The sequence below is a fragment of the Rattus norvegicus genome, chromosome 9 (assembly GCF_036323735.1).
Source record: "Rattus norvegicus strain BN/NHsdMcwi chromosome 9, GRCr8, whole genome shotgun sequence".
In the NCBI taxonomy this organism is placed as follows: Eukaryota; Metazoa; Chordata; class Mammalia; order Rodentia; family Muridae; genus Rattus; species Rattus norvegicus.
Window position 1 is genome coordinate 20,024,584 of NC_086027.1, and position 17,502 is coordinate 20,042,085.

The window sequence follows — 17,502 nt, forward strand, 5'->3', positions numbered from 1 at the left end:
AAGACCCATCACATGGTTGGGCAGGGAGGGGCACCTTCCAGTGGCAGCTCCAATAAAAAGAAAAATCAAAAGGAAAGGCTTTGCCTTTTGCCTGCTTGCCTTTGCTCAGGCTGACAAGTTTATCAACTCTGTTGCTGCTGTAGTGGCTGCAGCTCTTCACTGATTCCCCTTGCCCTTCTTCAGGCTTCCAATGTGGACCAAAGTGGCTCTCCAGGAATCATCTGTACCTTTAGCACACATCGGAACCGCTTAGGAACCCAGCTACATGCACTAAACAACTACCAGGTTCTCAAGTCTCTTCGGTGCCAAGGCAGCCATGTTGAATGTTCAGATCCTATCCTATAAGCCAATCCAATAGTCACTCTTTTAAAGGATGCACATCCTTTAAAGGGGGATAGTTTAACGGATAGTCCTGTTCCCTTAACAAGCCCTAACACAAGCCAGAAAGCATTCTGGGATGGATAACTGGACTCCCACAATCCCCCTCTCTGTAACCCCCGTAGCTTCAGTTTGCAACATAAAATTGATTGTTCCAGAAAGGACTCCAACAATGCCTTTGATTGGCCTGCAGAGCCGAGAAGGAGCTGCAGGAGCTGGAAGGGAGGAAGGTAACCTTCAATGGCCAATTCTGAGCCAGGGCACCCACTTGGACAGGCCAGCAGTGGAGTAGGAAAATAAGGGCCGAGGGGGACAAGTCTGATGTGCAGAACATGGAGGAAGCATCCACCCCAAATCTGAAGGCTTGCCTCAAGAATGAGGAATGAGCTGCCTGAGTGACCGGTCTGTGTTCATCCCAGAAGAGCAAATTGCAAAATGCTCGTTTGTATGATCTTATGATCCAAAGTCACTGGGGGCTGGAGAGACGCCTCAGTGGTTAGGGTCATACACTGCTCTTGTAGAGGACCCAGAGTTCAGTTCCCAGCAGCCAAGTCAGGAGGTTCGTAACCTCCTGAAACTCCAGCTCCAGGGGATCCGACGGCCTCTTCTGCCCTCCATTGACACCTGTGCTCACACCCACACATATCCACACGTTATATAATCGAAAATTAAAAATTCAGACCTTCGTATCAATCTTGGCAAAACAGAATTATGAAGAAAGGCATTTTCACATCTAATAATTAATATTGCTCACCAATCAAAAGTACCAATATTTTAATTAAATACCGAAGCGGATTGTTATTACCTCCAAAGAGATTGTCTACCTTTGGACAAATGAAGAAAACTATCCGTAAGCAGGAGTATTAGTAGCCAGCACTGCTGACTGGATCGGGTCGGGGATGGGGGTCCTTTAACCCCTAGTCTTTAATCCTGACCCTAAGGGGGATCTTGATCTGTGAGGGAAATAGCTCTACTCGTTCACTCCTGGAATAGCCGAGGTTCTCTCAGTAGCCTTCATACATAGCATTAGCTCAGACACTTGCCTGAGGGAGTGACTGGATTTCTCTTCCTAATAGAGAAAGAAACACAAAGATGGGATTCCATAGCTAGATGGAGACAGAGCAACATGAAGACACAAGTAACGGAGAGGCTGACTCTGAGACAGGGCAAGGGCAGGAAAAGGAAGCGGGAGACTTAACACTCTCAGCTGGAGGCGGAGAGGCAGGGGGTGTGCGTCCTGAGGCTTCTCAGCTCCGTGATGAGAGAAACAATGGCTGGGAAGGAAGACAAGGTGGGAGCTGCCCGTGAAGAGATGAAGGGGGAGGAGCAGGGCCTTGAACCCTCTGCTACCCATCCCTCACATCAATGAAGCGAGCTCGTTACAGCATCCCTGTGCACCCACCCTGTGCACCCACCTATTCCCCGAGCCCCCCAAAGATCTTCCCCAATATCCTCTCTAGAGATTTCTCTTTGTTCCAGCCCACCTCAGCGCCCTCCCTTCTCAACAAAGTTACACACCCGTGACATCCCCTAACCACAGGGAGATACTGTCAAGAATGTTGCTCTCAGCTAGCTGGTAGAACATCTCCATTTCGAAGAACCGACTCCAAGGCAAGTTCAAAGAAGCCGACGTTCCTCACAATCCCAGCTTGGTGCTGAGACTCAGTGCTCCATGAATATTTGTGGACTGAGCAGTCTCTGAGGTATGCCTGCAGGGCCACCTGGCCGTCCGCGAGAAAATTAAACAGCATCTTGGAAGCTGGCTTAGCTGTGGCCATCTCCCAGACTCCCGCGCCCCCTACTGACCAAGAGCGAACCTGCACGCAGGGCAAAGTTGGCCGGTAGGATACAGAGTTATCCTGATGCAGGGCAGATGATAAGGCTATCTGGCCTCACTGGGGGTTCCAGCTCGATCCACCTGGAACTGCAGAATTGGTCCCCAGCTCAAAGGCATGGCATGACATGGCCTCTTGAAGCACCCTGCACGGCCGCGGAGCCTGCTTAGAATTTCTCATCCAGCTCTAGGCCACAGTTCTCCCAGGTACCTCCGCGCAACCTGGTAGGGCTGTCCCCCGGAGTCCGGTTAAGGTAGTTCTGAATGGCAGAAGCGCAGTCCAGCCGCTCCATGGAGGTCATGAGGTAGTGCAGCTCTTGCAGACTGCCATTCTGTTCCTCAAACAATTCCAGAATGGCCGCGGCGGGGCTACGCTGGCAGGACAAGAACCTGTCTCCAAGGGCCAGGGGTAATGATGAGAGGAGAGCAAGGAGCTCAGGAGACGTATGAGATCCACTCCGCACCTCTGCACCCCACCCCTCCCCTCCTTGAGCTCCGCTCCTGCTAGCCTTGCCTACTTCCCATGAAGGGCGGGGGTTTGCAAGCTAAGAGAAGCCAGCCCTCGGCTCCTTTTAGGTCAACCTGAGTGGTATACTAAAGCAAGCTTAAGCAAGCCATGGGAGCAAGGCAGTTAGCAGCATCCCTCCATGTCCTCTGCATCAGGACAACTCCCCACCTCCACCCCACCTCACCCCGTTCTCCCTTGAGTTCCTGCCCTGGTTTGCCTACAAAACGGGCTGTTGCTGCGATAAGCAAATAAACCCTTTCCTTCCCAAGTTGCTTTTGGTCATGGTGCTTCATCACAGCGATAGAAAGCAAACTGAGACAGGTGTTAGCTACACATTTCTCACTCGGGAACCATGAACATTAAAGGAACCAAACAAACAAGCCCATGCTTTAAGTATGCTTATGATTTTGTGTTGGATCCCGTTCATAGTTACTATGACGACCCTCCATTGTTTGGGAACCTTTCAGAGTACCTTTTACTTAGCAGCCAATCTCCAACTCCTGACTGCCTCCTTCATGCTGGGGATGCTGTGCCTTTCTGACCTGCCCTGTCCTCCCCCCATCCTAAGCCTCCTGTCCCCACCCACCTCTAACCTATTCTGCGCCTACTCTGCACCTCAGCGGCTCCCCCCAACCGGAGCATCCTCTCTGGTGTCCTTTCTTATTCCAGTTCTGCAGCCCTCTGGTTATTTTTTCTTCTTCTTCAACTGTTTCTGTCTCTTTCTCTTCAGTGCTCTGTAATACTGAACGCACACAGGGGGCACCCGGAGTGTTTGTTGTTATTCTCAAGTTCTCAGAGCCCCTTGTTATCGATCATTTGTGCTCCTGGGAGGCGAAAACCTATTTCACTCTTGGATCCAGGCACATAGACAAGCACTTGACAACTGTTTAAATCTCTTCTGCTTCCAAGGTCTGGCTCTAGCTCATCTCTGACTGCTGCATTCACAGCCTGGACTCTAGGACCTAGCACGGAGTGGTTCTTCTACTGATCCCTTTGCGAGCCCCTTGGCAGGAGCTCCAGTTGCACTGCCACCGTGATGGCTAACACCTACTGTGTTAACAAGCAACAGGCGTCCTGCTCCACACTGTACACACATCATCCTATAATCTTCTTTTCTGTGCCTTGAGCTACAGTGTGGCAAGCTAGTACCAGTGACTTGTATGGTTCCTTGTGAAATATTTATTGCACCCCCTACAATGAGACAGACTCATGCCAAAAGAATGGGCTTGAAGCCCTGGGGCGACAGCGAGGTGTTCTAAATTCTGCAGAGGCACCCGGGACCCTTCTCTTCAACTGTGAGGCTCTCACTACTTTGTGTCTTTCACTTTCGAAATTCACAGGACAGACACAGAGGCGTGTGACAATATACAAATGGTGTCCACTCTACACCTATCCAAAGAATGAACTAGGAAGAAGGAACTTGGTCAAGCTCGGACATACAGAGGGCGGTGTTTACATCACTGCACCAAAAAATCCCGGAGACTCTTAGAAAATAACTGGAAACTTAGGATCCATCTGCATCCTTCATCCCTGGACTTGAACAATGTTAAAATAAAACTCTGTAGTAGAGAACTGAGACCCTGAGGGTGTCCTGGGACCAAGTCACCTTCCCCAGACCCTGAGAGAGTCTACCTGTCTTCTGGTCTTTGTCCCGTGACTAAATTCTAAGGCAGTGATGAGGAACTGGAGTCTTTCTCTCCCCAGTTTGGCTAAACTAGACATAGCTTTTTATCAGTTTCTATTTCTCAACTTCTTTGGGAATACGAGGAAAAGAGGTGGCCAGTATACAAACCTGAGTGTCTGGTGACAGTCACTCTGGCCCTTGAAGATGTAGAACTGACAGAAAGAGCTGTCCCAAAGGGACTTTAGAGGGACTCAGTAGCTGTTCACTAACTTTCAAGTCACCCCCTTATTCCTAGCGCAGCTCCCAGGATATCAGGAAGTCCCCCACCCCAGCCTACCTTCGAACTCCACTATAGATGTACTTGTGGCTTACCGGATTTTCATGCCACAGAGCCCCAGGTGGGAGGCCAGTTTGCGCCAGTCATTCCCAGTGACACTGCTGGGCTCCAACAACATCTGCAGCTGCTCAAAGAGCTCTGGGGGCAGCCTGAGGCAGGGAATAGGGGGTTTACAGAAGGAAGGTTCCACGCCCAAGGGCTGCCACACAGTCACGAGGTCCTGAGTTCAATAATCAGCACCCACATAAACAGTCTAGTGTGATGGCACGCACGTGTGACCTAGCCACAGGAGGAGAAGGAGACCCGCAGATTTCTGGGGTTTGCTGGCTATCTAGAGCTCCATGTTTACCTCAACAACACCCACGGTTCACCTCTGGCCTCCATGTGCTTACACACACACACGCACGCACGCACACACGCACATGCACACACACATGCACACACACATGCACACACCACACGCACACGTATGTACACACACAGAGATCCAGTCACTCTCCCATCCTCTCTACCTACTGGTGCCGAGACAGGATTGGCGAACATCCCTAGGCAGTAGCCAAAGCCACCTTTACTCACCTGTTGCACAGGGGCGGCTGGGAGACAGGAGGGGGAACCGCCCAGGTCTCCTCCTCTGAGGCCTGGAATCTGAGGATTTCCATGTATTTGGTTTCCAAGCCCTGAATCACCAACAGGGACGGGGACACACTCAGGGAGTCATGAGAAACTCCTTCCCCGAGCCCCCCTCCATTCCTCATGACTCTCTTGCAACCTGTCGCCAGAAGATACAGCCCCCTCCCTACCCAGCACCCTGGATCCTCTGCCTCCCAGACTGCAGAACCCTACAGTCAGACTGAGGTTTGCCCCTGAGAACAATAAAGTTGCATACGGTGCATCCTATGCTGGCAGAACACAGAAGACACAGGCCACCACCCAGTCACAGAGCTTGACCTCCAGCTCTCATCCCCAAATGACAAGGTGTGGCTGGCTGCCTGCCTTCATCTTGCAACATGCTACTTTGGTTTTCCAAACACTCTCAAACCTGACCTGTTCATCTCTTCCCTGAGGCTGCGGGAGGGAGCGAGGGAGAGAGGGAAGGAGGAGAAAATATCTACCCCCCCCCCAACTTGGTCAAGCCCTCCTTCCTTCCTAGTCTCCCCCCACCCCCCAAAGAGACATGGAGATGGTCACCTTGGAGGAGACCAGGTCTCCCAGATGCCCCCTAGCGGTCCTAAGTTGGAAGAAAGAGTTAATGCGGGATTCGAGGGTTTTTTAACTTTCTGATGCATTCATCCATCCATAGAAAGGGCGCAGGGATGCAGAATAGCTAGGGGGCCAGTCGGTCTAAGTCCTTCAAAGATCTGGCATGGTGGCTCTACGTCCTCTTTCACTGCTTTGTAATTAGGACCCTATGCAGTGTGTACCGGACCCATCCCCCTTCCTAGACCTTCCAAGGCCCTGCCCTTCCTCTATGCCTCTGCACAACTCACATCCTGGAAGGTGTGCATGGTGACAATGATCTCATTGGTTAAAGTCGAGCACTCTTCATTCCCATTGGCTACAAAGAGAAGCAAGATGGGTGAGCAAGAAAAAGACTCAGGGGAGGACTGCAGAGCAGGGTGGCTAGGAGGGGAGAACCAGGATCGAACGGGGCTCCTGGCCTACCTGACTTTCTCCGGAAGCAGAAGGAACGGAAGGGGCACTTTCCATGCCAGATGTGGAGATGGGGAACCAGTTGGCTACTGCTGTCATCCACATTCTCCCAACCTGGGGAAGGACAGGGCAGAGGGCCTTAGAGGGTAAGGCCTGCCCCAAGTCAGAGGTTGAGGGGAGGCATCAGGATGGCTCAAGGCAGAAGGGTCTCAAGCCAATGGGAATCAGTGAGCTTGAGGGGCCGCCTCAAAGTGGTTGTTCTATGGCTTTGCTTTTATTCTACTAGTACTAGAATATATTATACTAGTAGTATACTACTACTACTACACACACGCGCGCGCACACGCACACGCATGCACACACGCGCGCGCACACACACACAGCCCTCAGCCTCCCATCCTCTACCTGACCTCTTGAAACTGCAGAACACCCCCAGAAATGTGCCTGTCCACAATCACAGAGAGGATTCCAGAAACACGGCCAGCAGTTCGAGCTTTAAGAAAAAGGCCCTGGCAGGCAGACAAGCTCAGAACACAATTCCCAATCCAAGGTTCCTCTCACTTCCAGCCTCCCACCTAGCGTCCCTCTGTTCTAGGCTGGCAAGGGCTGAGCAGGAGATAGAGGAAAGAGAGCAAAGCCAGGAGGTCCTCACAAGGCCACTGGTAACCCATTCCAGGAAATAAACCTGGGGTTTCTGGATTTCTTGGAAGGCTAGAGGGGGGGGCCTCCCTCTTATCCAACTTCCTATCCTTCACCCCCTGGGGCCCACTCCCCTCACCCTCGGAGATGTACTTGAGCTTCAGGCATTGGTCTGCTCGGGCCCCAGTGAAGTCGAAGAGCTGGCAGGGCCCGCGCATGCGTCCTCCATGCGGCTGTTCGTTGGTGATAGCCCACTGCAGGGCGCAGGGAGTATTGTTTAGGAAGTAGACGCGCAGCTGAAGGTGTGTCTGCCCTGGTGCCAGTGGGGAGCAGAACATTGCCAGCTGCAGCCACTTGCGGGCTGTCTGGCCCAGGGGTGGCTCCAGAACACAGGTGTAGAGACTGTGGAGGGAGAGGATGGCAGAGAGCTACACATAGGCACCCAGAAAGATCGGATAGACCCCAAGGTGCCTACCACCAGGCTCCTGTCATCTGAGGGGTCTCTATGTGGGTGAGGAGACCACTCCAAATAGGCATAGAGGGAGGACCAGGTGAAGGACAGAGTGGCTTAGAGGATCAAGAAGTGAGTGGGCCATGAGGACTGCGGTGTTCATACTGACAGGCCCTAGAATCACCTTGGGGACAAATCTCTGGGCATATCAATAAGGGAGTTTGTCACTTGAGTTACAGAAGTGGCAAGACCCACCCTGATGAACAGGATGGGATTCCCGGACTGGGCGGAAAAAACAAACGGAGTAGTGAAAGCCATCTCTTTCTCCAGTGCTTGACTGAAGAGGTCAAGCTGCCTCAAACGCCTGCCGCCGTGGTTAACTGTACCCTTGCGATGGGAACCCAACTAACTACTCCTTTCTTCAATTGCTTATGTCAAGTCCATGTCACGGCAGTAAATGACAGTACTAATACAGTGACCGCCACCTCCTAGGGAGGAGAGCCAGTGTGCATTATCTGGCAGTGGAGATGAAGTCACCACAGGGTCCCCATGACTCGAAGCGGGTACACATGGTTCTCAGGTCAATGGGTGATGAGCAGTATAGGAAACAGGGGATCTAAGAGCCTACGAGATGGAGGACAGACATGGCATGGGCCTGAAGGGGACAAGCTACCCTTAAGAGTTTAGAGACCGTCCTGAAAAAAGACACAGGGTAAACAGAGGCAGCATTAAAAGACAGATGTGGAGATGGGGCAAACTCACTACAGGAGTGCCCAACCTTTTGACACTGAACACAATGACGTCATCCGCAAAGTCACATTCAAGAACCACGCAATTGAATTTCAAAAAAAAAAAAAAATCTAATGTTCTAAGCAAGGTCTACTATTTTGTGTTGGGTCTTGTTTGTAGATATTCAGGCTGCCTGTGGGTTGTGGGTTGGACATGTTTGCGAGACAGAGGGATGAGTTGAACCGCGTGCCTCCATACAGGCACTGAGACAGCAAGGGGTCATGGTCTCAGATGGCATTTTGAGGATAGGACTATCATGAACATTAGAACAGTGGGCTCAGAGAGGGACACGCACAGGGAGTTCAGACAAAGCTAAGAAGGAGGCAGAGAGAAAAGACAGTCAGAGAAACACAGACCGAGAGGACCTGCCAATGGGGACAATCAGAGATGCACAGGAGGAGGACGGGCCAATGGACAGAGCCCCACCTGAAGTGAGAGAGCAGGATACGGCACTCATCCCTGGAGGTATGAGTCCCCGGCTGGCCCAGGGGCCTCCAGTCCTTGGCATCCAGCAAGGAGGTATTGCTGCTGTAGGCACAGACTTGACTCGGCTGCTGGGCGCAGTGCTTGAATGTGAGTATGCAGGGCTTCAGGAAAGAGGCCCCGTGAGGGCCGCAGGCCACCACAGGACTCACTAGTCCCTGTTTGTGAGACAACGACGGGGCATCTGTCAGGTCCCAAACCAGAACCAAGGACACCCTTTCCTGGCGACCCACGGTCACGGCACCTGGAGAGTCAAAGGGTGGAAGTGAGTCTAGCAACTAGAAATGTTCTGCCCCTTGGAGGAGGCCAGTCATAGTGGGTACAGAATCAGAGCCCCGAGCCTGCAGAATGCTGAGAGGCTGAATGGAATGAGGAAGCCCACCATGAACTATCTTGGGGTGCAATTTCAAGGCAGTCATCCGTTTCCTCCCAGGGTCATAGCTACTTGTAATGGGGATCTGTGTGACTACGAACCACAGTTTGCCTTCTTTTGTTTGGAGAATTGTCACAGCAGGCTGGCTTTCAAGCCAAGCATTTTACCTCCACTTGCTGGTAAACTGTCCCCTGCCCAAAGTGGAGATGCCATCTTTGGAATCAAAGAAGCTAAACTATAAATACAGTTTCCCAAATTCCAAAGTTGTCTATGGGTGGAGCTCAGGTAGGGTACCCTAACCTGATGTCTGAAGAAGTCCTTGCCCAGAAGGAGGCTGGGAGTGGTTACCTGGAGGGATGAGCAGGGAGATGCCCGTGTCTTGCAGCATCAGGCATCCGCCGCGGTGATCTACCTCTCGAGCAGAAAACACCAGCAGCTTGTTCATCAGCTGTCGGGTGATGGTCTGGCCCCGGGTAGGCATGTGGAGTTCCTGATAGAATGCAGCTACCTCCGGTAGCGTGGGGGCTTGGCACTGCTTTGGGAGCTCATATTCTGGTAATGGAGTAGATGGGGACACTGGCTCTTCTGGGTCATCCGGCTTCTGGCAGGACCCTGGCGGCCACCGACAACGGTGCCATCGAAGACACTGAACCAGAAGAAGAACACTGGCCACAGGGATCCCCACCAGCAGGAGGAACTGGAAAGGTTGCACAGAACTCTCCTGGGGGCTCATCCGCCTGGTCACTCAATCAGTGCTGCTGGCTCTTCCACACCCCTGCATCAGTCAAGGCCGAGGGCCTGGAGGGAGAGTGGGTAGAGTCAGTGGGACTGGCCTAAGTCTTTTTAATGTGTGGAAGTCAAGGCTACATCACCTGCAGAAATATCCCTCCCCTTTCTCTTCCCTTCCCCCCATTTGTTCACACACACACACACACACACACACACACACACACACACACACACCCCTTCCAGAGCTAGGCATGGTGGTACACATCTCTAAATCCAGCTATAATGAGGCAGGAAGATTGGGGTTCAAGGCCAACCTGGGCTATCAACTGAGACACTGTCTCAAAAATAAAGAGCTTCCCACAGTTCTCCGCGACCTAGTTATAGCAAAGTAAATCCCGGGACATAAAGAATTGGTGTCCAGAGTTAGGGGACAGGAGTACAAAGCCTGCCAATCACTTTATCTTTATGCTCGATGTATTGTTTAGTTTACCCCAGTGTCTTCACCCGTCCAAACATCTACTTCTGAGTCAGTAGCAATACACACCTATAATTCTAGAAATCAGTAGGCTGAGGCAGGAGGATCCTGAGTTGGAGGCCAGCCTGAGCTACATAGCATCTCAAAGACACAATCCACCTTTGTCTATGAACCCTCATTTAAAAAAAAATGTGCAAGGGAAAAAAGCAACCTCCAATCTCGTGAGTGTAAAGCACATGTATAAGCTGAGGGAAGAGCTTAAGGGTAGAGGCTTCTGCACACACGAGGCCCTGGGTTTGAGCCTGAGGCATACTGCATGTGTGTGAGCAGGGGTTGAGGGGTGGAGAGAGAGAGAGAGAGAGAGAGAGAGAGAGAGAGAGAGAGAGAGAGAGAATTTGTATTTAATCCCACATGCTCAAGTGTTATTTTGGCATGCTGCGGATATGAGCTCTGCAGTCCACACTCGCTCTGTAGGGAACGACTCCTGTCTTTGGAAGAGTCTGGAAAGATACAGCCCCGGCCTGTTCTAGTGATCCCCACTGACAGTCGTGACCACTGGAGAATACGTACGGGAATGAATTCTAGCAATCTCTGTATTCCTTGGATTCTCTTCACCACAGGCATGCCCTTTGTGTAAGCTTTATAATTGTGTGTCTGTGCGTGTAGGACAGCATGCGTGTGAATGTCGGATGTCAGCCTTGAAAATCACTCTTCAGGACCCATCTATCTACCTTAGGCTTTTTTAAAAAGATTTATTTTTATCATTTTTTAATTACATGTAGGAGATCTAGTGCCTAGAGAGGTCAGAGGCATCAGATTCCTCTGAATCGGGGGTCACAGACAGTTGTGAGCTACCTGACATGGGTGCTGGGAAACCAAACTCTGGTCCTCTAGAAGAGCAGCAAATGCTCTCAACTACTGAGCTACCTACCTCTCCAGACCCCACCTTTTTGTTTGTTTGTTTGTTTGTTTGTTTGTTTGGCTGGCTGGCTGGCTGGCTGGCTGGTGAGTTGGCTGGCTGGCTGGTTTGTTTGGGCTTTCACTTACTTACTTACTTCATGTACATGGGTGTTTTGTCTGCATGTATGTCTGCGCACCAGAAGAGGATGTAAGAACACACTGGGAGTACAGACGGTTTTAGACGGTTGGAAGCTACCATTTGGGTGCTAGGAATTGAACTCAGGACCTCTGGAAGAACAAGCAATGTTCTTAACTGATGAACATCTCTCCTGCTCCTGGCTTGGGCTGTTTGTTTGTTTGATTGTTTGTTTGTTTGTTTGTTTGTTTGTTTTTGGGACAGGTTCTCTCACTAGGACTTCCTGGAGCTCACTGTGGAGGCTTGGACGGATGGCCATAATCCCCAGGAATCCACCTATCTCCCCCTTTCCAGTTCTGAGATCACTAATGCAAGCCACCACACACAGATTTTCCCATGGGTACCAGGGATCCAACTCAGTCCCCATATTTGCACAGGAAGTACACTGCCACTTGGGCCATCACCCCAGTCCTGGGAGAGGGAGACCTGGAGTCCCAGGACTTTGCACATCTTAAGCAGGCTCTCTGATACTCAGCTCTAAGTCCAATCTGATGGTTCCTCCTCGAATTTCTTGAAGGTCGGAGGGGAAAAAAAACAAAAAAACAAAAAAAAAACAAAAAAAAAAAAAACAAAAAAAAAAACCTCTACCTGGCAATTAATGGGGCTGGAGCGGGGTCATGTGAGAAACACCTGTAGATGATAAAGCACTATGCAGATGTGTGTTTATTCATGCCCCGCCTTGTGCCCGAAAGGTCCGAAGGTAGCTCCCAGTCACTCAGTACAGCATGATCAGCAAAAGTTAAAAGTGGAAATGAAAAAGAGAAAAAGAGGAAGAAGGGGGGAAAGGCACGGCCTGCAGAGATGAATTGAGGTGAGCTAAAAGCACACGTTCACTGAGGGCTCACCTGATAACCTAGCAGTGGTAGTCATTGAAAGTTTGGAACTTTCTGGTAACCTCCAGTATACATGTCAGCTCCCTTGCATCTGTTTCCCCCCTTCTATCTCCTCCTTGAACCCTGCTAATTCCTAAGGCCCCACACTCGGGTGGGACCAGACTTTCCATGCCCTGTGCACTCCGGCCCGTGGCTTTGGCTCGATGCAGCCCTCGAGTGGTTTACAATCTCCCGGCTGTCAATCGGCCTGAGAAGCTCTTCCTTACATGTTGTCACACCAGCTTTCTCACCAGCTGCACATGAGCACCGGGGAGGAGGGGTGGGGGAAGTGGGTTCCAAAAGTGCCAGCAACGTCTTGTTCAGCCCCGGAAGAGCTGTTGAAGGAACGCAATTTCTCCATCTGGCAGCTGGATTCCTGGAGACAAGATGTCTTCCTTCATAGGAGGCTTCTGTCATTTATCGGGTTGTTCGATAACCAGAAAAGCTTCCACTGCCCCCTTCCTCTCCACCAGTCGCCTGACGCTAAGCTTAGACACTTCGTTCCCTCCCGAAGACCTAAAAGACTTCTCTCCCTTCCCAGCCCCTTCCCAACAGGGACAGACACTCCTCTGCATCAGCATCATGGAGAACCTGGGAGGGACCGGTCTCCCCTGCATCCTAACTGTGTACAGGAGATGGGATTTGGCTCATGTGACCTTGAAACGCAACCTAGAGGCCTCAGCCTGCTTCAGCCAGGCCAACTGCAAGGCCACAGGTGAATGAGGCAAGTTGGCAGTAGCCGGAAGCAGGCTTAGTTAAGGAGGCAAGTTCCCCCAATCCTCATATCCTTCAGCACTTTCACCATTAATGATAGTTACGACTACGAAACCTGTAATAGTAACGGCTTGGCTCACATCATCCTCACATGGGCCACTGCTGTTTGTGTCTTCCTTGCACAGATAAGGAAGCTGAGGGGGGTTTGCCTGACGCAGGAATGAGGAAGGATTGTTAAGGAGCAGCATCAGATGTCCAGCTGGGAGTGATGGGTTTAGAGACACACACCCACTTACCCCACTCCTCCTAGGGCTCTTCATTCCCAGAGGGGGGGGGGTGAGAAAAGAACAGAAGTGAAGAAGAGAAGGATGGTTCTGCTTTGAGATAGCAGCACTTGGGAGGCTAAGACAGGAGGATTAAGAGTTTGAGGACATATAATGAGACTGCATCTCAAAGGAAGTCAGACAAGCAGGAAGGAAGGAAGGAAAAAAGGAGGAAGGAAGAAAGAAAAAGGAAGGGGCTAGAGATGGATCTGTGGTTAGAGCACTGGCTGCTCTTTCAGAGTACATGAGTTTGATTCTGAGCACACACATGGGGGCCCATGACCATACATAACTCCAGTCCTAAATATAATCTGACCTCTTCTTTGTGCGCATTACATAATCATGGTACACACACACACACACACACACACACACACACACACACAGGCAAAACACTCACGCAAAGTAAATAAAACCAAGAAAGCAGGAAATAGGAGGAGGAGGAGGGGGAGACATGGAGAAGGACAGAAGGAGAAAGAGGGAGAAGAGAAGAAACAGAGGGGAGGGAGGAGAACAGGAGAAGAGGGAGAAGGAGAAGAAGAGGAGGGGGAACTAAAGGGAACCAAATAGAATAAAGGCATCTCTGGGTCCCACGACAAGTGATGACATTTCATGCCAGCCCTTTAAGGTTCCAGTGGCAGGGAGGGGCAGATACAAGAGAATGAAATGGGAGGAACTACTCTGTTACTATAACAACAGCCTTCTCAGGGCCTCTAAAGACCAGAGTCCAAATCCCCTCCACCTCACTGGGTCACGTCCCCTCGCCCGGCTGCCTCACCTGTAAAATTGGTGTGTACCACCCTTACAGCTCCCTGGGCCTCTCAAGGGAGCCTGCTCACTTCTCTGGCCTGAAGCAACCTAACTCTTCCCCAGCCCCAGCCTGGGGTCTAGCGGATCACTCTTCCAGACTTTCTTAGCCCTCACCCCATCCCCCACTCTGATCTCAAGAAGGGAAAGAAGCCAAAGTTTAGTAGGAGGCTAGTCTATAGCGCTACAAACTCACTGGCTTCTCCAGCTCTGCACTGGACTCCTCAGAACCCAATTCTTCCAACTCGACTGTCTCCAGAGTGCAGAGCACTCTGGGTAGCATTTCCCCTAAACAAGGGGCATTAGAATTCCATTGTCACCTGCCTTCAGAACAAAGACCCAGACTCCTGCTGCAAAGATCTGTTCATATTTGCACATACTTAGCCCTCCCCTCCTTCCTGTTTCTCACCGCACCTCCTGATAGAGTGCCGAGTGCTTTTTGAAGACAGTAGTAAGTACGAGCCTGATCTGGGCTTGGCGGGCACAAGCCAGTAATCCTAGCTACCCCGGAGACTGGAGGAGGAGGATCACAAGTTCAAAGCCTGCCTGAACAAACAGATGGAATTCAAGACCATCCCAGGCAATGTTGTAAGAGCCTGTCTTAGAAAGTAAGAACCCTGCGTGGTGGGGCATGCCTTTAATCTCAGCACCTGAGAGGCAGAGGCAGGCAGATCTCTGTGAGTCTGAAGTCAGCCTGGTCTACATAGTGAGTTCCAGGCCAGCCAGGGCTACATAGTAAGATTCTGTCTCAAGCAAACAAACAGAAATGTAAAGTCAAAAGGGGACTGAGGAAGTAGCCCAGTGGTGGAACACTTGTCTCGTACACCCAAATCTCTAAACCCCAAGTCTGTAAACCCCAGTACCAGGACACACACACACACACACACACACACACACACACACACACACTCCAAGACAGAATGAATGAAGCCACACCCGGTTCAAGGCCCCTATTCATGCCCCCACTCCTGACCACAGTGGAGTCCTTCCTTAAGGACTAGCCCTTCCTTAAGACCTCTTTCCTTCTCTCCCTGTGCCACCCCACAAGGTGGTAAACCTGGCTCATCCCTGGCTCTTCCCTGGACCCCATAGTATACCCATTCCCTTGCCCCAGATAGCACTTGCCTTAATGTCGACTGGCTACCCACGGGGCCCGTCCAGAAGCAATAGCTCCCTCTGTAAGAAACAGAGAGGTCTGCCAGACCAGTCTTCAGGCCAGCAGACAAGTAGGTTTGGGCGGGGAATCCAGGTAGGTGTGGTCTACCATTTCCCGGCACAGTCCAGCCTCCTGGTCCTGCTGGTGGGGGATGGGGGCAGGCGGAGAGTGTCTTTGTCCATCGGCCAAGTCCAGGTAAAGATCGGAAGTAGCAGAGGATGCCAGAAGTCAGTACACTTCCAGGGCAGGTCTGGGAGGGGGTAGGAAGAAAGGCAGCTTTGGTGCAGGTCTTGCATCTAGAAACCCTCTTGTCACAGTGCCCTCTGCTGGTGAGCGGCCGTCCCTACCAAAGGCAGTATGGCAGAAGACTAGAGAACGGAACCTTTGCCAGAGTTTGTCAGAAGATTCTTACAGGGTCTGGGCCAGAGATTGCTGCTCAAAGAAACTCCCTGGTGACAGTGTAGCTGGTCCAGGTACTCTGGTCTCTGTAGTCCTTCTGGCATGGGGAGATCACACAGGTATAGAGTGTGGAGAACTCACGTATCTGCTCCCTGCCCCTCAGAATTGGCGGGACACTGCCCTTTGTAGCAGGACACTGCCCCTGGTGGTGGTGGGGAGAAGTTACCCACCTGATGTCTGCTGTCTGAGTATTGTCTGAATCTTCAACACCCGGTCAGCTTTCCATGGGCTCTTGCATTGACTACATATCTTGGCTTTTGAGAGGAGCGCTTCAATAAACATGGGAATGCAGAAAGGAAATCTGGGAAGAGTGGGGAGCTGAGGGGTGGGGAGATACTGATCAATGGATTACAGTTTGTTAGAAAGAATAAGTCCTGGTGCTCTCCGAGACTCCCATGCAACAATGTGTCTATAATTAACAGTGGTGTACCTTACATTTTGAAATAGTTAGAAAACAAGATTTCGACTGTTCTCACAATCCCAACGATAATGTTTGGGGAAATGAATATACTAATTACTTTTATTTGATCATTACAAAGTGGATCGGCATATCAAGACATCTTGCATTATACCCAATGAATATGTAGTTACTCAGCGATCAAAAATAAAAATGCAATTTTAATATATTTTTCATTTTTATGTATGTGTCTGTGTGAGTACATGTCATCTGTACACGGGAGCCCTCAGAGACCAGGAGAGGGCATCAGATCCCCTTGAGCTGGAGTTACAGACAGCCGTAAGGCCCTTGCTGTGGGAACTGAGTTCAGATCCTCTGCAAGAGGCATGAGGGTGCTTGACTATGGATTCATCTCTTCAGCCTCTAAACAAGACTTAAAGGAAGGGGAGGGAAGGAGAGAGAGAGAAAGAGAGAAAGAGAGAAAGAGAGAGAGAAAGAGAGAGAGAGAGAAAGAGAGAGAGAGAGAGAGAGAGAGAGAGAGAGAGAGAGAGCTGTAACGATAGCTTAGTCAGGAAAGTGTTTGTGTTATAAGCACAAGGACCTGAATTCAATAGCCAGAATCCACCCATCTCTGCAATCCTAGAACTGGGGAAGCAGAGACAGGCAGGACCCTGGGCACACTGACCAGCCAGCCTAGCCAACTTGAGCTCCAGGCCAGAGAGAGAACCTGTCTCAAAAAATTAAATAAATTAATAATTAACTAACTAAGTAAATAAATAAATAAAATATAGGCTCCTACTGAGGCTCTAGGTTGTCCTCTGGCCTCCACATGTGCATAACTATCCCTCCTACACATGCACATGCATGTACACATGTACATGCACATGTGTGTGCACATACACACACACAAAAGAAAATATAAAGTAGCTTTTTCTCCTTCTTTAGTTAATTATTCTCCAGCCTCTTGTCTCTCTCTGCAACCCCTTCTCCTCCACTTGCACCCTTGGGAATAGTTGGGAAGGAGAGGGAGATAAATACACACCAGAGAGCTTCTTTGAATGCCACTAGGTATCCATGGAAAGCAGCCAGCCTGGTAAAGGGGACCTGGAGCCTAAGGACAAGCAAGGAAGGGTGCCCAGAATCCTGACAGGGAACAAACAGGGGAGGTGTCTTTCTTTGTTACACAAAGCTGTCTGAGTCACACAGAAACCTGGACTTTGCCAGCAGACAGGGTCATTCTCCCCTGACCCCCTTCATGGTGGCCTGGAGGTAGAACATTGCCAGAAAGCACCGGGCCACTCCTGCCCAGATTCCCTACCCACCTCCACTGCCTGCCACCTTCATCTCTGAAGCACAAAGTGCTTGGCGGCTGGGGAAGCCCTGCCAACTTCCAGTTCCCAGCCAACCG

At 50.8% G+C, this 17,502-nt stretch overlaps 1 protein-coding gene across 9 annotated transcripts; it reads right to left on the reverse strand.

The window, feature by feature from the left end:
- Positions 1–1,135: 1,135 nt before the first annotated feature.
- Unc5cl (unc-5 family C-terminal like) lies at positions 1,136–16,500 on the reverse strand. 9 transcript variants are annotated; one of them, XM_006244422.4, is made up of 11 exons: positions 15,868–16,500; positions 15,651–15,734; positions 15,208–15,488; positions 9,415–9,864; positions 8,637–8,937; positions 7,110–7,372; positions 6,344–6,445; positions 6,169–6,236; positions 5,258–5,358; positions 4,717–4,830; positions 1,136–2,602 (listed from the first exon to the last, which is right to left on the reverse strand). In XM_006244422.4, exons 4-11 carry the CDS (start codon positions 9,797–9,799, stop codon positions 2,380–2,382), a joined length of 1,557 nt encoding a protein of 518 aa, XP_006244484.1. In that variant the 5' UTR covers positions 9,800–9,864; positions 15,208–15,488; positions 15,651–15,734; positions 15,868–16,500; the 3' UTR covers positions 1,136–2,379. The 9 variants fall into 9 exon arrangements, 6 of the variants coding, with proteins under 6 accessions (XP_006244484.1, XP_063122913.1, XP_006244485.1 ...); XR_005488861.2 differs by lacking the exon at positions 15,868–16,500 and having other exon boundaries at positions 1,136–2,099; positions 2,196–2,602; positions 15,208–15,817; XM_063266843.1 differs by having other exon boundaries at positions 15,208–15,734.
- Between the last annotated feature and the right edge of the window lie 1,002 nt (positions 16,501–17,502).